The sequence below is a fragment of the Dysidea avara genome, chromosome 1, assembly GCF_963678975.1.
Source record: "Dysidea avara chromosome 1, odDysAvar1.4, whole genome shotgun sequence".
Taxonomy (NCBI): Eukaryota; Metazoa; Porifera; class Demospongiae; order Dictyoceratida; family Dysideidae; genus Dysidea; species Dysidea avara.
The window spans coordinates 55284955-55306956 of NC_089272.1; the positions used below are offsets into that span (position 1 = coordinate 55284955).

Here is a 22002-nt window from a genome sequence, read left to right on the forward strand (position 1 = left end):
CAATACAATCAAGCTTGTTAACTTATAGTCACATGTGATCTCATCCGGGTCAGACCCAGATATTCAATGAGGTGGATAAGACCCACTTGACCCAGACAAAATGTGACCCAAATGACCCGGATAATCCGGATGACCTGGCCCACTTACAATGCTGATCACTGTCTTAAAGGAGTAGTTACATGCAAATAGCTACCTCCATGGTGTAACAATACTGCATGTTAAGGATTGTGATTCTTTAACCTTAGAGTTCAATCATTTGTATAGTATTACTTCATCAAAAATAACCCTCAAAAACCAACATAGATCATTTTATATACTTGTAGTATGTCAGTATGTGTTGTATACATTCACCTTGTTGTTAGTTCACTGGCTAGGTGCTTCTATATTGCTTCAGTAGAATCATCACCCACTGGTAGCTTTGATATGGAAGCTTTCCTTCTTGGAATCATCCTCAAGTGTGTCATCCCTTATGGTAAGAGGGTAAGTCTTCTTTATCAGAACTACATCATTTCTAACTAGCTGTTAGCTTGTGTACCCAGTCAGGTTTGTAGTGTGTTCTCAGTTCAGTAGCCTAGTCTCTCAGTTCACTCCTATATGGGTTCTTGAAGCCACTGAGATTAAATGTCACTCCAGACAGTATTGTACTGATATCATCATCTTTAGGAGATGACTCTGGAAGTGAAATGAGAGGAAATAATATCAACATTCACAATTGAAATGACCTAACAATCAAATGACTTCAACACTAAATAACTGAAAACTTTTGTCAGTTATATCAAGTACTGTATCTTAAACAAATGGTCATAATCTTCGTATACTTTAATCATACAGTATGGTAGTACTGTATAGTAGGGATCGTGGTGTATAGGCTTAGTTATGTGTAATTAATACTAGCTGCCAAACTATTTTAAAGGATGATTTTGAAAAACAAGAAAATCAGAATGACCTTGACAAGTTTCTGTGGAATTTAAAAAAATTCCTATTTATATGCAAGTGAATTTTCTAATAACTGACTAACTAACTGAGGCTTTCAGGTGTATAACTCAACAATACATATGACTACAGGCTTTATTTTTTCACTGTTAAATGTTGCTTTGTCCTGGGAACCGCAGTACATACAATATAAGCATTAAAGACTTCCTTTTGTACAAAATGTCAATTTGTGGTAACATGGTATGGCTTCCTGGTTATGTAATGGGAGGAACATAGTTGAAGATAAAACCATAATGGTTGCTGCCAGTAGACTCACTACACTCTACAGTAGTTAATTATTGGGGTAAACATTCAGAATATTATGGGATGCCTGATACCATTCTTTCTGTTGATGTGGTATGTGTCGGTTCATTAGACATAACAATGTTATTGGAAAAGTAAACAAACAAGTAGAAGGAAAAACTAGAAACTTTTTCAATTTGGATTAGGGATCAAAGAATAAAAACAGGAGCATAAATAGGATTTCTCCAAGGTGGTTTCCAAATTTGGTAGCAAGTGAAAAGTCACTCTATTTGTAATAGTCAATATTGGCAGTAAACATAAAGTTGCCATTATTGGTATGAAGTGCGTAGGCATGCCAAACTTGGCAATAAAAAAAACAACTCATTTTCTTACTAAAAAATAGAAAACTAAACCCACAATCAATGGTTACAAACCACTGTATAAGTACAGCCAGACACCTTCCAATTTTGGAATAACTAAGGTACTTGTGAGAGATTGAAGCACTTCCTGGGTTCCATGACAAAGCTGTGCACTCTCCTTAGCTTGCTAAGGAAAATACACTGCTCTATTTTTGTAAAAAAATTCACATCCCACATAATGCCCAAGTTGGCAATATAAGGAATCTGAATTATTGCCAAATTTGGTAAAAAAGATTTACTGCCAAATTTGGGTCTAGAACAGCCACTTTTTGCTAGATTTGGAGCTTGGTTACATATTAGATAAAAGATGTCACATCAGTACAATATCAGTAGATCAGTACATTTCCTAGATCGTATCAGTATTGGTAAAGTAAAGAAAAGTTAAATTAGTACATCTCTACAAGGAAACCAATTTTATGTACATGTACAGTACATCTCCATCATTGTAAAATTTACAAGTACAATGTATGCCTGACCATGTATGTGTAACAGTACAATAACAATCAACAAAACATTGTAGAAAACAAACCTCATCAAAGTTGTCATCCCATTTTGACTCAGTTACAATGTGAGTCACTCCATCACTCGTGTAGTCCACTATGTCACTAACAAACAACATCACTAGTAAAATGTGGTCATTGTTTGTATACATGTTACACATATCATTTGCATATGTAACTACACATCAGGTCACCATACAGTACACATATCCTGTAAAGTTGATGCAGGTCACCACATGTACAATTGTATATGATTATAATGTAAAGTAAATGAAATTTAGAATACAAACATAATTTTTAAACCAGGTGTGTGCCCACAGCTGGCCGAAGACCGGCTGTGGGCGCATGCCTGCTTTACTGAATTTTTTTCGTAAAAGTGTTTGTGTGGACCTATCTACCTACCTATCTATGTTTGTCCGTACGCACTCACGTGAGCAAAATATTGTTAAATAAAGGTACAAGCAGCTTTTAAGTAAGAAACAAAAGCGAAATAAAGTGTGCATTAAACCTCTGTACAGGTGAATTTGCTTTGAGGTGGTTTCTTTTCAATGGACTGAAATACGGGTGTGGCGGCTTTCCTCAGACTTCGTAAAGTACCTTCCCTTTGAAGTTTTCAGGTGATTAACAACTGAAAAACAACAGTGCAGGCCTCATACACTACCAGGAATAGCCTATCACTTCAAGTTGAAAGGCGACGTATCCCTTACATACGCAAACAAAAATGAAAAGCAGCTTTGAGGCTTTGTGAAGAGAATTTGTGGGAAAAGACATGATAGTCAAACTATGAAACAGTTTAGAAGATACTTCTGTGCGTAATATGTTAGTAAAAGCGGTTTGTTTAACAAGAGCTTCCTTAGCAGTGCATAGCAACATAATTGAACAAATTACTAAAATTTCATGAATAATGAAATACGAGAATTAGCTAGCAATATTATGGCACAACCCAAAACTACCCTATTGGTTAAAACAATAAAATAGTAATACATAGTTAATTCATAGTAGCATATACTATATATGGTTAATTCCAGATGAGTTAGCTAGCTGCATGTCCCTGGTTTTTAGAAGTAGCACAACATCAACTTGTTAAGGGACACTTTATGGCAAGTGGTACATCCTATATTTAGACTACAACAAGTTTGATAGTGAAATTTGATTGCCTGAAAACATGGTCTCTAATCCCGTACCGCCACGCTCATGTCCAATAGAGACCACACTCTGAGGTGATACAAAACACGATAATTATGTACCTGTAACATTGGTAATGCACAGGTGTTTAAATGGCTAGTAACAGCCACACTGAATTAGAGGGAGGTGTAATGGGCTTGTTTGTACTAATCAACACTACAATACTTGTTTACAAGCAGCTGTCAAGACACAACAACAGCAACAATGAGTTGTAGTCCAGTACTTCAAACCATAGCACACTCCTGTGGAATTTAAATGGGTAGCAATTGCCACGCTGAGGTCCGGCCACATAGGGGAGGTATAGTAGGCACGTAACCAGGGGAGATTCGAAGGGTTAGGATGAACCTCCTCCAGTATTACCAACTCTTTAAAAAAGTTTTAAGCTTGCATATAGGGCTACAACATGGGCGTCTGAAAGGTAGGGAGTGGCTATATGTAAGGCACTGAAGGCTGTTCTGGAGTGTTAACTAAAGTGAAGCTAAGCCCCACCTTTACATAGTTAAGATCTGGGTGGGGATGAAAATTCACTAAAAGATCGATATACTCTAATACAACAGTCACTAAAATACTCCATGCCCATGGTTAAAGCTTTTAAAACAAGACCAAGCTGAGCCTCTTCTATAATGTGCTTATCTGAACACTGTGCTATACCTATTTTTCAGATATGTAGTCATGGCTAAAATCATCAGATTAGCTACTATTATTAGTAAAGTGTAAATTATTAATTTGTGGCTCCTTGTACTGATGTAGCTGAAGAGGTCTGTGTTTTATATTAATAGACAACAAATAATAGTTACTGCTTAGTAAACCTGAGAAATGCTTGTGTGCATGTAATGCTCTTGATGTCTATTGCCGAATGGCTAATATATTGCCAAAAAACATATGTTACGAGTGCCTTTTATAAATGGGCCCATAACTCCTTCACCCTAAGGGCTACGAAGTTGAAATAACCACCAATTTGTTGAGTAGGCTCAGGCGTTTCTAATAAAGTTTAACGTGAAGCGATAAGAACAAGTATGAGGAACTATCATCACTTATATAAACACACAAAAACGCATCAAAAACAATTGTACCTGTTTAATTTTGATAACTTTTACTCTGAGCATCATGGTGTGATCTACTAAGAATAAAAATGTTCGTGTGATAAGGAGTTTAAAAATATACAGTATGATGCAACCCGGGGTTATAACAAGATGGCGGTGCCCATCTTTCGCTGCTATAGTGAAGAATAACAACGTGCCTTTCTTCACTTCAAAGCGCATGAGTTATGTGTTTTCCTGTAAGGTTTTTAGATGGTTGGGTAGAAGGGAGAGAGGACTTTCACATATAGCGTTCCGTGTTAATTAATGGGTGGGGTCCTCATGTATCGTGCAAAGATCACACAAGCCATAAAATATCATTTCCTGAGGTTTTTTGAAATAACTTCAGTTAAATGTTTAGAAGTTTACTTATTGGTATAGTGCTGGCTCTGAGCTGTAGAACCTGGTTCTTGACATCTAACTATTGTATATAGTACATACATACTTTGAAAAGAGAAAACAGCCTCCTTAAAATCCAAAATAACATAACTAATCATACTCTTACCCATCATGTATCTTATCAACATCTTATGATAGGAGTCAGTGATGTTACCATACAGCATAAACTGATTCTGGCTATAAACAAGTTTGGCAGGAACATTTGTTAATCTTGATAACAGATACAGCAGCACCAGCTGCAATAACACATACTATATCAACAACAACAAAATATGTACACAATTGAGTTATACACAAGCAGTTATACTAGTTGTTAGTAACATACACCAGTACACACCTTCCTTATCATCATCCTCCTCTTCAGTACTACCATCATAAGGATCCTCCTCCATATTCTGATGAGCCTTAATCCTGTAATGTGTGAAGAATAGGATAAATCTATGCACAACCACAAATCTAGTGATCATGTGCATTACATTTCGGAAGGCTCCGTTTCATATCAACATGTATTTGGCACAAATACAAGGATATGACAGCCATTTTGAAGAAAAGTACATGTGACAAAATAATAAAAAATGACGTAACGTGACTGATCCCCTATAAAAAGGGCCACGTTGTCAAGTCTGATCGGCATTTTTATTTGGCTCTGACAGTCTACACATGCTAAGACGTTCGACAGGAGACTATGGATGAAGAAACGAAGAAAGTCATCGCCAATCTGTGCAGCAGCGTCAGTGCCATGCAGGCTGAAATAGCGACGCTTAAGAACGGGGCCACATACAGTGGTGATAACCCGGCCGGTTCGCAAAACAGTGACATAGTACCCGGCGACAATGCTCCTCCTAACAAGAGGAGAAGAACTGTTTCAGAAGTAACTGACAGTCACAGTGGGGATGAAGAGGAGGATGAACCGTTTGTGGACCTTTGTGCGAATGGTGGAAACGGCGGATCCGGCAAACTTGTTGAAATGTCCGAGGAGGCGGCTGCCTTTATTGAAACAACGTTCAAGTTGAAGAACAGTGAGAGGGTGGAGCGCGCCGAGAAAAATGGAGTACCTGACTCACGGTGGTTGAAATGCCCCCAAGTTAGACCCTGTGGTCGCAGCTACGATCCCCACGACCTCCCAAAGAGCAGACAGAGCTGCAAGCCGTCTACAGAACTTCTGGCTAGACGCGGTAAACCCGTTGGTCTATGTTTTGGAGAGGGCAGAAGAGTTAGAGCTACCAGCTGAGGTGATTGCAGCTGTACAAACATCCTTACAGTTGTTAGGAAATGCTAGTGCCCAGAACACTATAGACCGGAGGAAAGCCATTCTTACGCAGATGAACTCCCGACTGAAAAGCCTTGTGAGGGATGCTGATTTCAAGGAGGCTGCTCCCCTATTGTTTGGAGACAATTTTGCTACACTAGCTAAAGAAAGACTGGAGGCTGCAGCAGCACTGACAAAGACGCTGAACACTGACAAGCAATCTCGACGGGATTTTCAGAAGGGTCACCCCCAAAAGTTCAAGGGCCGCGGGGGTGGCTCCCACTACAACAGCGGCCACTACAAACAAAGGAGATGGCAACCCAGCAGCAGCAAATCTGCCATGAAACAAAAGAAATGACAATTAACAGTCAGTTGTGCGCATGATTTAACACATGTTGTAAATCATTCATTAAATCCTGTGACCAATATTCAATTGCAGGGTTCACAAGCACATCACATACAGGCTCTCATAAACAACATGAACCTGTTAATAAGCGGCCCAAAGGTGGCTGGGCAAGTGTCACACTTCCTAACAAACTGGGAAGTGCTGACTCAAGATCAATGGGTCCTCCAAACTGTGGCTGGTTACCAACTAGACTTGATAAATGCACCAAGCCAGACCCACATGCCACATCAAATACAAACCTCAACAGAGAATGCAACCTTAATAACAACAGAGGTCACAGAGTTGCTATCCAAAGGGGCAATTGTAGAGACTCAGCTCTCTCCAGACAACTATGTGTCCCAGATATTTCTTGTGGAGAAGAAGGATGGGGGTCAGAGGCCAGTAATAAATCTGAAGGGCCTCAATCAGTTTGTGAGACAAGAGCACTTCAAGATGGAGGGTCTTCACCTCCTCCCAGATCTTCTCCAGCCAGGGGAGTGGATGGCCAAAATGGATCTGAAGGATGCATACCTCCAAGTCCCAATCCATCCAGACCATCAACCACTTCTCACCTTCCTCTGGGAAGAGAAATATTACAAATTCACCTGCCTACCATTTGGCCTGTCATCTGCACCGAGGGTATTCACAAAGTTAATGAAACCAGTAGTAGGGTTTCTAAGGCAGGTTGGTTGTCGCTTAATAATATATCTGGACGATCTGTTGATCTTACATCAAGACAAAGTCCAGATACAGCAGATGATTCCATCGATTTGCCAGCTGTTCGAATGTTTGGGATTGATAATCAATCACAAAAAATCCCTACTAGAACCCACCCAGAGACTGGAATTTCTTGGGTTCGAGATACACACCCAGTCCATGACATTATCAATTCCCCAAGAGAAAATAAGGAAGATCCAACAAGATGCTCGCAGATTAATGGTGAAGACATCAGTGTCAGTAAGAGAGGTAGCCCAATTTGTGGGCAAAGCAACAGCTACTATGCGAGCCCTCCCAACAGCCCCCCTTCATTACAGAGCACTGCAATTCCTGATGAACTCTGTGCATCCAGAGGATCAAGTGCAGGAAGGGGTGACCAGCAAATTCAATTCTGTAGTGCAGCTGGATCCAATGAGCAAATCCGATCTATCATGGTGGATATCCCTAGACAGGAAATTCCTGTCAACCCCTGTTGCCCTACCAGCCCCATCTGTGACAATAGAGTCCGATGCATCCAACCAGGGCTGGGGTGCCGTACTGAATGGCCAGACCCGGACAGGAGGCATTTGGTCAGTACAGGAACAGGAACATCACATCAATTACCTGGAGCTGTTAGCAGCGTTCCTAGCCCTGCAAGCATTTGGGAAGACCTGGACAGGTGTAGTGGTACTCTTCCGCTTGGACAACGTGACGGCAGTGACATACATCAATCACAAGGGAGGCACTGCCTCCAACTTTCTGTGCCAGTTAGCAATCACAATTTGGAATTGGTGCATTGCAAGGAACATCTCGCTCACAGCGGAGCACCTGCCTGGTCACCTCAATGTAATAGCGGATCAGGAGTCACGTTCAATCCAAGATCGTTGCGACTGGATGCTCAATCCAGACATATTTCAGAGAATCAAGGAAACGATGGGGCCCCTGGAGGTGGACTTGTTTGCTTCTCGCCTGACCAAACAGCTTCCCCAGTTTTACAGCTGGAGAGCCGACCCAGAAGCTACAGCGACAGATGCCTTCATGCAAGTTTGGTCACAACAGCGGGGTTATGCCAATCCACTGTGGTGTTTGATCCATCGTTGTCTCTCCAAGGTGAAGATGCAATTAGCACGAGTAGTGCTGATAACTCCCTTCTGGAAGACTCAATCGTGGTTTCCAGTCATACTGGAACTCCTGGAGGATTACCCTCTACTTCTACCGACATGGCCAGATTTGGTAGTGATGCCAATGGGTCAGGAGTTTCTAATGAAACAGGGTGTGCCCCAACTGATTGCCTGGCCTATCTCAGGCAATCCTACTCATCACAGGGTTTTTCTTCGGAGGCTTCGAGCCTTATGCTCGCGTCGTGGAGACACAAGACCAATTCCAACTATGGTTCCTCCTTTGCTAAGTGGGCTAGCTGGTGTAACAAGCGGGGTAGAAATCCCCTTTCGGGACCTATAGCAGATGTCGTGAACTTCCTTGCTGACCTTTCCTCTCAAGGCTACCAGTATCAGTCTCTTAATTGTTACCGCTCAGCAATATCTTCAGTGCATGAAGCAGTGGATGGAGTCAGTGTAGGATCACATCCTGCAGTTGCGAGGCTGTTGAAGGGTGCTTTTCATCAAACACCACCCATGCCTAGATATTCATCCTTTTGGGATGTAGGTACAGTAATTAACTACCTCAAGAGTTTGGGTAACAACGAGGGACTGACCTTTAGGCAACTAACACTTAAGACTGTGATGTTGTTAGCCTTGACTAGACTTTCTCGATCAAGTGACCTATCCAACCTGAATATTCAATGGAGGTCTTATCGGTCAGATGGGGTGACATTCCGACCAACTCATTTAGCAAAGCAGAACAGGTCATCTAAGCACATACCAGATTTTTTCTTTCCATGCTTCAAGGATGACCCTATATTATGCCCAGTGGTGACACTAAAGGCCTATGAAGAGCGTACCAAGGAATTTAGAGATTTTCAATCATCTACACCAAAACCTTGTTTGTTTCTCTCTTGGATTGGGAAGCACAACTCAGTGACCTCCTCTACAATTGCTAGTTGGCTCAAGGAGACCATGAAGGATGCTGGAATAGATATTAGCATCTTCAAGTCACACTCTGTACTGTACATGGAGCTGCCTGCTCTAAAGCAGCTGGAGCAGGTGTTACAACTAAGCAGATACTAGAGGCTGCGGACTGGTCCTCAGAGGGCACTTTCCAGAAGTTTTATCATAGGAATTTGGATGGGGATGACAAAACTAAGTTTGGCACAAGTGTTTTGGCATCCCTAGGTGCTTCAAACCATACATGTTGATATGAAACGGAGCCTTCTGAAATGTAATTTACGAATGGCTCAAGGCACGAAGTGCCTGCATGCTATTTGGAATTACATGAGGAAGGTGAAATATCAACATGTCCCTCCCACCTCACCCTGTCTTATGTTTTAGTTGATGTGTTTCTCCTAGGTTAATTATAACACCTGCACAACTGCCAGCAGAAAATTGATGCTGAGTAGGTCACCGTGCTGTGCAAGATCTCAACCAAAGAACTACAAAGAAGCTGATGAGACTTGACAACGTGGCCCTTTTTATAGGGGATCAGTCACGTTACGTCACTTTTTATTATTTTGTCACGTGTACTTTTCTTCAAAATGGCTGTCATATCCTTGTATTTGTGCCAAATACATGTTGATATTTCAACTTCACCTTCCTCATGTAATTCCAAATAGCATGCAGGCACTTCGTGCCTTGAGCCATTCGTAAAATAGTACATGAGTTGTTCCATATTATGAAGGAGTATGACCATTTAATAATAAACACATTAGCTGCTACAACAAATGATGAAAGCTACAGAACACTTAATACAAGAAGTGTTTATTCAGCAAATGTGTCATATGGTGTCTACATCATTGAGTGGTCTGTCAATGTTTAAGAGATGTTTGGAATATGATTTGTGTACTTCACACATGTATATATGTAGTAAATTTTGAGTTCATTGTATTGTTTTCAGCTTTGATCTACACTGGAGAGGGAGTCTAAAAAGACAGAATAAGAATATTGGAATAATGGAATAAGTGAAGTATTTATTCTAAACATTTATCTGTTATATGTGTATACACGACTACAGTACTCACATGAGATGTGTACATGATGGTCCCCAGTAAGGTTTGTAGTGTGCTCCCAGTTCAGTAGCCTTGTCCCTCAGTTCACTCCTGTTTGGGTTCTTGAAGCCATGTCACTCCAGACAGTATTGTACTGATATCATCATCTTTAGGAGATGACTCTGGAAGTGAAAGAAATACTGATAGTCTAAACCTGACCCTTGCCCAACCATGCACTAGGGCTGAAACAAATACTAATACTAGGTGAGTACCTGTTATTGATTGTGGTACTCGGATAGTAAAATTCGTACTTGAGTACTCATAAACATCACATGACCCAGCTCACATGATGTATTTGGCATCAGGAGTGACACAATGAAGGCTGTAGAGTTTGATTGGTATAATTTTTTTTGTCAGGTTTTCCTGACACTAACATCAGTACTCTAAATACAGTGTGTGTATCATTGTTGTTACCTGAGAAGTTGTTAACTGTTTAAGGTTGGTACAAAACATGTCAAATGGATATGACTGCAAGTACGTACCCTGTAGCTAGTGTTCGTGAGTACTCGATTGTTAACTCTAGAGAGTACTTGAATACTAAAAATCCATTGTTTCAGCCCCTACTACGTACTTTGTCGTACGTCAAATATGCTTGTTCTTTTGCTGACACACATGCACAAACATTCATATACTACACACACACCCATATTTTAGCTTTTTCTTAGGAAATTCAGAGTCCTCACTTCTCTTAGCAGTATTTTCTTCCTTAGAAGATGAGATACTACTACCTGTGGTGTGCCTTTTTGAATCCTTTGATGAGGAATATAACACTGGTGCAGTAATTTGAGCTTTTTCTGCTTCTCGAGATGCCATGCATGCTTGATGATGCACTGCTGGACTCAGCTTTATCCCTCATTGAAACAGACTTTCTGGAGTAAGTGTCTTGGATTCCTCTCTCAGTGAAAACCCTTTAAAATGATACTGTATCATCCTGAATGTGTGAAACAAGGCAAAGTAAACACATAAATAATTGCACACTACACACTTACATACTATACCAATGTACATACATACAGTGTGTATAAACTCAGACACATTCAGGTACAAAAACACAAATGTAGCATCTATTTATACACAGCAGTACATGTAAATACAATGATATATTGTAAGTACAGTAGCAACATATACATGAGGTGTTCTCAACCTATTTACAGCCAACATTACAGTAGCATGTGTGCTTTTGACAACTGTTGCATGTAGCTTACATTATGTATACAGATTGTAAACATAACACAAATGGAACATCCCAAGTCATGTATAGTACATGGAACATCAGTATCTGAACCACCTGGTGGCCATCTAGTATTCAGATATGTAATTGTAAGAGTCCATAACTCTGAAGTTGTGCATGCAAAATCACCATAAAATAATTTGTATTTATAATGAAAATTTTGAAGCTGTCTGGGCACATGAGACTATAACCAGAGCTATTAGTCATACACAAGTAGTTTCTTGTGATGATGTTCTTGTGTCCACACAGATTGTGTAAACAATGACAAACTAACCATTAATTGAGTGGGAACACCAGAGGCGTAGCCAAGGGGGGGCAGGGGAGGCATTTCCCCCCCCCCCCCCATCACTGTACTGTGTTAAAAAAACTCCGTCACAAGCTTACCAGTATTAAACTGACACGCAATTGACTATAAATTATGTGTGCTACTACACAGTATCACCAGGGGTTGCTAGTGAATGTGCACTCACAACATAGTCTAGCATAGCCAGACTCTTTTCTTTATTTTGTGTGGGGGCGGGGAAAGAAAAGGGTCTGGTGAACATAGTATAGCATCGTCGTTGGGCTATCCCGACATTGTGGGGATTCTACTGCGCAGCTTCCGGATTGTTGATTGGCCCGAATGATGTAATTTGCTAATATTTGCGTGATTTGCATCCTGTTACCATAGCTACTACTGAAATATCTATGGCAACAGGATGCAAATGCGGAAGATCACGTCATTTGCACCCACAAGCAATCCGGAAGCTGCGCAGTAGAATTCCCACAATCTCGGGATAGCCCAACGACGATACTATACTATATTCACCAGACCCTTTTCTTTCCCACCACCACACAAAAGAAAGAAAAGGGTCTGGCTACGCGAGACTACACACAACATTCAACTCGCTCGTGAATCCACTGAATGAAAATATTAGAGACACACTATTTAGCCTAGATTACTCACGTGATAGGGCATTTTCGAATCTAGAGTGACCGGCTCTAAGTGACCTAGTCGCGGCAGGAGTTGCAACCACTATGAACCTACTTCTTACGAGATGATAAAGTGCTAAATGTACTAAGTTTATTTTCTCGAGTCGATCACACTGGTCTGTTTTTTTTTTTGCTTAGTCAGTTAGGCGGATCAGTCACAAGCTTACAAGTTCTGCTAGCAAGAAAGACAGATAGGATTTCATGCAATACGTGGCATTTGAATTCCACCGAGTGAGTGAACACGTCATCCTGTCAGCAGTGTACTAGGACTGCAGCACAAGTTGTGGCTAACATAAAGTAATTTGTATTTGCACTAAAATGTTAACAATATAGCTCTACTGGACCGTGGATGAATTTGTTGGAGTGCAGCTGTGGCACGTGTGATGATGCTCGACGAATATACCTCCCTTGAATCATTGATAAGTGATAAGCAATCAGTACTGAAATAGTTACGTAGCTAGTTGTGTAAGCTGTAATAATAGAACACCGTATGTTGGCTAGCCCACCATTGGGTCATTAGCCTTTTTTGCAATCATGAATGATTTTGAGCGTTTCGTGGGGGCATGCCCCTCCATCACCTTCTGGCTAGCTACTCCCCTGGAGAACACTAGCTAACTACAAGTCCAACTATTAAACTACTACTAGCCATACAATAACATCGTAGGCTAGAGGCACAAGGCTAACTGTATCAACATCTGTTAATCACAGTGTACGTGGAAGCCTCTAAGATGGACACCACTGGGGAATTTATTTGACCTTTATAAAGAGGTGTCCTTAGTTAAGGGGTGTACAAACTACTAGTACTGTTAATTTGGAACCTGGACAACTGTCCATTATGATCAGATTTTCCACAATTTAGGGGTGTCCGGGGCTCCACTACATGTGAGGTGTACCCTACCATCATTGAAAGACCACTGGTATATATGTACAATTATACAACATATTCACTGTACATATAATTAGTCACCTTCATGTACATGTCTTTGAGCTTAACAATGTCTTTTTTGCCACTCTCCCTCTCATACATTGTTCAACTATCCCTCTAGGGATCTGTAGGGAGGCAACAAATTAGCCTGTGGCACAGTCAGAAACATGAACCTGAAACTACGCTAAATGCAGAAAAAAATCCCAGACCAGGTGGTGACTAGATCCACAGACAGCTTGCAGTCTAAGCAAGTATATATACCATTACCTCCTCCTCTACTCGGGCTCTTCCCACAGCTTCTCATGTTGACAAGATATTGGAGAACATTAACAAGAAATGTGAATTACCAAGGGATTCGTACAAATGATTCTTACCGAGCGTTCTTTTCCACTCTAACGTTTAAAAAAGTCCGAGGTACGAAAAAGTCTTAAGAAAGCTTCGACCAATCAAAATAGTCAAAGTAATTTCAAAAACTTCGAAATGGCTTCTGTTCTCCTTCCTCCGTTGCCACGTCTCAATTTCAAATGTTGGTAGAATCCTGGCATCATAGATAATAGTATGGGGTGTCTATTATCTATGCTGGCATGATCATGCGGCAGCTGCAGCTGCGCTCTCTTAATACTTTAGGCGCACCTCATATAAGTTAGCGCCTCTACTTTTTAAAAGGTGTAGACGAAATGCGACACCATAGATAATAGCATAGATAATAGAGTAAAGGGATAGGAAACGCAAGCGATTTCTGGTTTGATTTCCGTTACGCGTAACTTGAAAGGACAAGACAGTTTTGTGAGAATTAGTGTTCTAAGCAGCGTAAATAGTAATCCAACAGACTACAGTAAGTATTTAGGCCTATGTGAGAGATTTTGGCGAGAGAATTCAGACCGTAGATTTTGTAACAAAGCGTATCGCATTAACCGTGATTGTTATACGCTGTCACACTTTCGCTCATCGTACCTTCATGCCTCGTCCATACCGCTTCTTTTATAGCCGGTTCCACTTTCGAATCTTGTGGTAAGCTAGGCGTGTCACCAACACAGTCTTTTACCGTTGCGTTGTACTGCAAGGTGGTTTAAACTTTTGGTTAAAAATGGAAGATACTTGGTCGTTTCTTCAAGCAACAGTTCCTGTTTTGCTCCGATATTTCCTCTGGTTCCCTCTGTTAAATGGTAAGGAATAGGTTTATCACAGTTAAAAGGATAGAATATATTTACGAAGAAAGTAAAGTGGTTTAAAGTAATTTTTGGGCCGTTTTTTTCACTTTCAATCTCCTTTAATTTTTCGTATAACTTCTTTGAGGGTTGGTACCATCCTATTTCCCTCGATTACTTACTTGAGTTCACTGTAGCGAAGTTTCACAGTCGTTGGTTACAAAATTCTGTCGTTACAACAATTTGTTTCTCTTTGATACAAGCGCAGCAAGCGTAACGAGTATGTTCGTGACGTACTACACGGAATTCCAATAGAAGTGTACGTATTTTGTGACGTCACGTTATTGCGTTTCCCCCCGTTTGAGATAGGTTCGTGACCACACCTATCAAATTAAGATTCAGGTGGACTAATAGCGATAGAGTACAGAGACCACATCTCTTAACAGTCTACTATTTACTTCACAATAAACAAGATGATCTCAACCCTTATTGGTCTGGCTAGCTGCAAACCCCTTGGTTGCGAGATTCCTCTAATACAGTAGTCACTCTAATAATATTATAACAGTCATGTATGAAATAGAACAGTCACAAGTTACACTGTAGATAGCTGTGCTACAACAAAAAACCCAAAAAAAGTTTATTATAAGCTGTTGATTTAAAAATGAAGTAGGGATCTATAGTAGTGAAACAAGAGATGAATGATGGTATTACAGGAGTACATCCATTCACTGGAATGGACTACAGGACTCCAGTTTTTTGTTTTGTTTTGTTTTTCTTGCCTTTTATAGCCACACCTAACCACAAAAGTGTTTAGAAATCAACACCATTCACCATGAGACATAAAACTTGCACATTACTCACACAAGTCCTCAGTGTAGTTTGTTATTGAAAACAATTTGTCTGCTGCTAGCGATGCGATGCAAACACTGTGCACACTATTGACACTGCTAATGTATTTGTCTGTCCTTCTTTTGTAAAATAGCACACACTGATATAAGTTTTACACTATCATGTAACAAAGAAATGATGTGGCATCACCTATAGCCTTTCAGTGGTTTACGCATTTACTCTAGCTTTGCAGGCTCTTTGCAATTGGTTTTAAATAATAACAAATACATTGTTACAGTTAACCAAGAGAAATACTTTCCAATACACACACTTTCAAACAGGAATTAAGGCTGTGTATTTGGAAAAAAAACTATATTAAGTGTAACGAGAGTTCAAGCAATTAATTATGAAGTCGTGCCGTTAAAGAACTAGATTATAGTTAGCTGTATGTGCCTCTAATAGAAATGGAGAACCCTCCACGTGTGGTATGCTACATACTTTATGTAATCACTTTTAGTGATTGAAAGCTTCATTTTAATATTTAATAGTCAAACCAGAGAGGTCACCTACGTGTACATAAATGTAATGGAGAACTAAGGGAATGGACAGGACCAACTGGATACATTACAGTACAAGTTTGACCAGTTCAATGTCTCTCAGCAAATGCAAAGTGGTGTAACGTAGGTACACACTGTAGGTTAGATCTGCAACCACGGTCAAAGTCTTGACCTGCTGAAACTTCACTTTGACCTGTGACTAAAAGTCATTTTCAATCTTTGACCAGTGACTAAGCGATGATATTTTAGTACTTTTTGATTGTTGGTCAAAAATTCTTTACCCTTGACCAATGACTCGGCCTTTGACTTTGATGCAGATCAACCAACAGTGAGTGCCTGAGTGTCACCTCTTTGAAATGTATATATACCATTGGTTATTACAAGACCCTAAATAATGTTCTAATGATCATTTCTTCATCAGGTAAAAGGACTACTAAACAAAATGAAACAATTAAAGTAATTACAAGTGACTTGGTCAGGGAAAACAGGTCATGTATTGTGTGTGTACATTAATGTGACCTGCTGAGCAAAAACCGGCCATTTTTGCACATTCCTCAAATTCCACATCTCTGTAATCTATAGTAACAAAAGAGTGGACAGCCAAAGTTTCAGCCTTTAATGATGAATGGTCTTGGAGTTATAGCGCTTGACAGTTGGAACCGTGATAAACTCAATTTGTACAGCAACAATATGGAAAATAAATTACAGGTGCTTAGATAATCAATCACAATTCATGATTGAAACAAGCTATGAAGATGGGACCTGGCTCAATCTGTGCACCATGAACTGGCAAATCGATCAAGGTATAGTACTCCCTGTACTCCTCCGTGTTGACAAAGAAAAAGGCCATTCCAACTAAGAAATGACAACCATTAATGTTGTTTTTCTGTATAGTAAATAAACATCCATACCTCACGTATTCTTCGATGTACAAACACGAAATAAAGATTATCTTACTCTCCATAAACAGGCGAATCCAGTGGTATATAGGTTTTACTGACTTGAGCTTAATTTCAGTGCATACGAATGCAGTTAAAGCATGCATAAATTTTCATGGAGCACACATATTTATACCCAGTGTAATTCTATGGCAAAATAGATTTTTGAGAAAACGCCCAGTTTTTACTTAGCGGGTCACAAATACTAAGTGTTGTGTTAGTGTACATAATATGCTCAACACTACAGGATCCCATCTACTCTAAACTAATTATCAGTGGTAGTGGACCCTGCTGAGGAGTTTGTTAGATCTACCCCGTGTATAGGTTATGAACTGTAGAGCAGATAGTTATACACATGATAGTGTGTATTGTGTAGGTTTGTACGTACCATATACTGTACCTTTATTATACTTCAAATCCATTGAGCCATTGCACTGCATTGACTAGACAAATAACCTCATTTCCAGTCTTGTCCCCTTCACCACGGGGCAGTCTTCATTAATATCTCCTCTACTCATCACGTGATCCATACGATTACCGTCTCCAGGTTTTCTCACCGGTCAACGCTGGTGCGTACAGATAAACACATTCTACCCCTGCCTGCGATCTAATTTAAAAGTGGAGAATGGCTGGTGTACTTAACTCAACGAAGTGAGGCTAAACATGGTCTGCGTTCCATCACAGCTAAGACTTCAATAAGAGACGCACCAGGATTTCTGCACCATACATGGTCGAGGATTTATTCACGCACAGTGTCGCCATAGATAATAGACGGTGTCTATTATCATAGATAAAAATCCCAATCACGAAGTTGCGGATATCTAGCCAGCATATACTTCTTGTAGTAGCGCCGCAACTGAAGTGCTTCTGAAATCCAGCTCTGAAATAATTCTGTAGTATCTACTCAAAACAGTAATTGTCTTAGTAATTGTCTTACTGTTGTGTAATTGTTACATCATGTTGTGTTTACAATGTTGTTTGTAGGTGTGTGTACTATTTGTGTTTGACTGGAATGTGATGGAAATGAGACATGACCGACTTAATGGAGACAAAATTATGTGTGCATCAGTGATCAGTCAAGGTGTGTGTGTGTTTGTTGTGTGTATGCATATATGTGTGTTTGTACAGACTATTGTCACTAACAATTTCTTTTGTTTGTGGCCATTGAGGTACGTACCTTATAAATATTTGAAAAATGTCTGTTCACCTTTTGTTGGCGGATTTTCCAGTGGGCTCCATTTCTTTGTATGGCTGCAACCAACATGAAATTTGAGGATTAATACTGACACCCGGCTGATTAAATGGGAGTCTGGTGGGAGTATGCACTGAAAACCAGAGAATTTTAGAAAAGGTACAATAAAGTAGGGATTTAAGTAGATACGTACACTATATGAATAATGGTATTACTAGGAAACTGATCCCTAACTTGGCATGTAACAATTATTTTACCTAATGCCAAAGTACAGTAAGGCTTTTGTCACAGGTAATTTTTGTATTCATACCTTCCTTTCAATAGTTTTCATCACTAGGATCCCCATTGTTTAATTTTGTTGTGATATTAGGGTGACTGCTTTATTAGAGTATCTCAAGTGGGCTAGCGTACATGATATTTTCAAGAGGTGTAGTCCTTCCATGCCTTCTCTACCAGAAAGAGGTGTGGTTAAGGGGCAGTACTTAATTATTATTGGTGTTGTTAGATCATGAAAGGGTGTGGTCAGTCCTAACATACAGCTACAATTGCTATAGATAGTAGAGAAATGTACAGGAAGTATAATACTGTATTATCCATCTGAGTATGGTGTCTACACAGCAGAATGAGTGCTTCAAATAATTTTTTTGGCATCTAAATATTAAAAGTGGTGATACAGAAAATTAATGCCTTGATATGGTTTTTGTATAAATATGACAACTGGCATATCGTATAACAATAAATAGTGGCGAAACTAATACTGATTTGGAAAATTGCTGATATTGCAGTCAACAAAAAAATTATTTGGTGAAATGTGACCAGATTTTACAGAACCGATCCAAATCGCACATCAGGCAAAATCAAACTAACACCACCAGTGGATATAGCTACACTATCGTACTACAAGTTTTGACCCTCAGCACTACTCAAACTACACGAGGCTGGTTTTCACACACGTCTTTTCTGGGTGGTGTGGAGTGCTCAAATGGCGGTTTCAGGCCTTGTGAAGGACCTGGCTTGGCAAGAGTCAGTGGTTTACTGGTGGACAGCCTTATAATGTTGGCCAGACGTGTTCTCTGTTGATTTTGCTACATATCAGCCACTAAGGAGCCAGCACAGCCCTGTAATCTCGTGTCTGGACTCCAATCGTGGTCTGCCTCCATTTTGAGGTCTATCTCTTGCCCTCCCCGCCACCCCCCAGCCTCCACCCCTTTGTGAGCACTCGTGATACTACTTCGCTCGTCCAACTGCTCAGATTTTCTATCTTATTTGGCGGGAAACTGTACAAGCAGCTACAAGTACTGGAAGTGGCTTGAAAGGTAACAGATTGATGCATCTTTTGTGTAAATTTCATACGCGTGCTTGCCATCCTTGGAGAGTTATGCTGGCTTCAATTCTTTAGAACCGTTTATCTCGGAACTTCTAATGCGCGATTTGTATCGTTTTTCCAAAATCCAGTCACATATAATACTCATCTGGCTGTAAAGGAGCCAAACACACAAAAACGTACTTTGGAATCACTCCATGACCAGTGCCAGCCACCACACACTGACCAGACTTCTTTCCACTGCTCCAGGATTCTTGGCAGGTCACGTGATCTAACGTGATGCTCCAGAAATAATTTATATGTGACCAGATTTTACAGAACCGATCCAAATCGCACATCAGGCAAAATCAAACTAACACCACCAGTGGATAGCTACACTATCGTACTACAAGTTTTGACCCTCAGCACTACTCAAACTACACGAGGCTGGTTTTCACGCACGTCTTTTCTGGGTGGTGTGGAGTGCTCAAATGGCGGTTTCAGGCCTTGTGAAGGACCTGGCTTGGCAAGAGTCAGTGGTTTACTGGTGGACAACCTTATAATGTTGGCCAGACGTGTTCTCTGTTGATTTTGCTACATATCAGCCACTAAGGAGCCAGCACGGCCCTGTAATCTCGTGTCTGGACTCCAATCGTGGTCTGCCTCCATTTTGAGGTCTATCTCTTGCCCTTCCCGCCACCCCCCAGCCTCCGCGCCACCCCCCAGCCTCCACGCCACCCCCCAGCCTCCACGCCACCCCCCGGCCTCCACCCCCCAGCCTCCACCCCTTTGTGAGCACTCGTGATACTACTTCGCTCGTCCAACTGCTCAGATTTTCTATCTTATTTGGCGGGAAACTGTACAAGCAGCTACAAGTACTGGAAGTGGCTTGAAAGGTAACAGATTGATGCATCTTTTGTGTAAATTTCATACGCGTGCTTGCCATCCTTGGAGAGTTATGCTGGCTTCAATTCTTTAGAACCGTTTATCTCGGAACTTCTAATGTGCGATTTGGATCGTTTTTCCAAAATCCAGTCACAAATGCTCTCACAGGAATATTGGTGGTGCATCATTGCATGCGAGGTTGTATGTGGTGTAAGGTGATAGAAGGGTGAAGCATGCATGTTGTACAATCCTTCTTGTGCTGAAATGTTATCTTATGGATTTGGTCACTGCATGTATCTTGTCAGGTCATCCCAGTCTGATCCACTTTATAGAAGAATATCTGGGTCTTGTTTAGTCTGTACTCCCTCCTTTATGTGTGAAGGGGTGGGTGTTGTTAGGTCCTGCTGCAGTCCAATTTCTTTTGTGGGCCACTCCTACTTATCAGTGTCATGTGTTTCTGTGTGTAGGTAATGTAGAGCCTCACCCATTTATCAATGGCTGTGTACGAATTCATGTCATTGTCTGCAAGCTTACATGTAGCCACACCCACTAATTGAATACTAATTCTGGTCTAGTCTCACAGAACCACACCCATTTGATCATGGAACCACTTTAATTTACTAGTAAGATGTGTATCCATGAAGCCACACTTGGTTTGTTGTAACTTACTTCAACAACTGCTATCAAAAGCTTGGACACAGGGTAATGAAAATAGTTTTACATTTGACAGTTTGGTGATGAATCACTGATTTGCCAAATTTAGTTTACCACCAAATTTTGTTGTTATGTGATGAAGGAAAAGCAAGGAGCAGAGAACAGACACTCATTGGAACACCTAAAGATACATGTCACTAGTTAGTTTGTTATTGTGGTGGTCACTGATCATACACTACACTGTTTAGTCTCTAGCTTTACAATAAGGCAGGTAGACTAAAATTTCAGTTTGTTCAGTTGTTTTTTTAATTCTATACACGAAGACTTTTCCGTAAAGGTACTTTTAGTTGCATAAGATGTTTCTATGAGGTTGTTTTGGTTAGCAATTTGGGGTGTGTGTGTGTGTCTGTCTGTCACTTGTGAGAGGGGTGGGGGTAATCCCTATTATATAGTCTACAATATATACTGTACTGTATGATACAATAATTATGGTTGATTAGGTTTACCTTGAGACTTTAATTGTGTGTCTGGTAACACGAAAACAATTCTCTGCCTCTTGATATAATTTGAATATGATTTATAGCATCTGTGTATATAGAAAACAACAAAGGTTACACAACTACAAGGTATTGGGTCACTATATAGTGTATATTGAATTGTAAAGAAACAGTATTGTAAACCTGGAAATTTTTGCAGTACGTATGTATATTTCACTGTTATGACCTCAGTCAGGATTTTCGTATTTTAGGTCTCAATTTGACAGCTACAAATGGTCTGCACTGTTTTTTACTTCAAGATTGCTGAAGTGCATCTGAACCATAGATAATTATTTACGTATTACTGAAACAAGTAGCTGTAGTACGGTAGTGGCAATCTCTGTGTGGGGCATATTCTAGTCTTGCAGTAGACCAGCTTTGTTTGTGACCCACTCTCACTTTAATGATATTGGGAATGTGTGATACTATTTGTAGGCTTATGTGGAATCCACATATCCCTACAACACTATCACACACCAGGAACCACACTCCAGTGGAGTGAGTAGTACACGCAAATTATCATGTGGTAAAATTTCACGGTAGCTT

General features: G+C 40.4%; 3 protein-coding genes across 4 annotated transcripts in view; 2 read left to right on the top strand and 1 right to left on the bottom strand.

Annotated features, from left to right (window-relative positions):
* Nucleotides 1–22002, top strand: part of LOC136236181 (uncharacterized) — a 179563-nt gene that overhangs the window by 86665 nt on the left and 70896 nt on the right. The window lies entirely within an intron of this gene.
* LOC136236255 (uncharacterized) overlaps nt 1–22002 on the bottom strand; it is a 157619-nt gene that overhangs the window by 32570 nt on the left and 103047 nt on the right. The window contains exons 6-10 of one of the 2 annotated variants that reach the window (XM_066026385.1): nt 10261–10409; nt 5135–5208; nt 4904–5033; nt 2164–2239; nt 352–672 (exon numbers count right to left, since the gene is read on the bottom strand). The gene's annotated coding sequence lies outside the window, so the exon portion shown is untranslated. Of the gene's footprint in view, nt 1–351; nt 673–2163; nt 2240–4903; nt 5034–5134; nt 5209–9927; nt 10162–10260; nt 10410–22002 lie in introns of those variants that run through there. The other variant, XM_066026391.1, reaches the window with a different exon arrangement.
* Nucleotides 6525–18028, top strand: LOC136247695 (uncharacterized). Its single transcript, XM_066039523.1, has 4 exons — nt 6525–8190; nt 8238–9289; nt 17871–17967; nt 18015–18028. Exons 1-4 carry the CDS (start codon nt 6525–6527, stop codon nt 18026–18028), a joined length of 2829 nt encoding a protein of 942 aa, XP_065895595.1.

Coding starts and splice junctions, on each gene's coding strand:
- LOC136247695 (XM_066039523.1), top strand. CDS start 6,525: ATGAACCTGTTAATAAGCGGCCCAAAGGTGGCTGGGCAAGTGTCACAC. Junction 8,191..8,237: donor AGTTTGGTCACAACAGCGGG/GTTATGCCAATC, acceptor TGTCTCTCCAAG/GTGAAGATGCAATTAGCACG. Junction 9,290..17,870: donor CTCTAAAGCAGCTGGAGCAG/GTGTTACAACTA, acceptor TGTTGTTTGTAG/GTGTGTGTACTATTTGTGTT.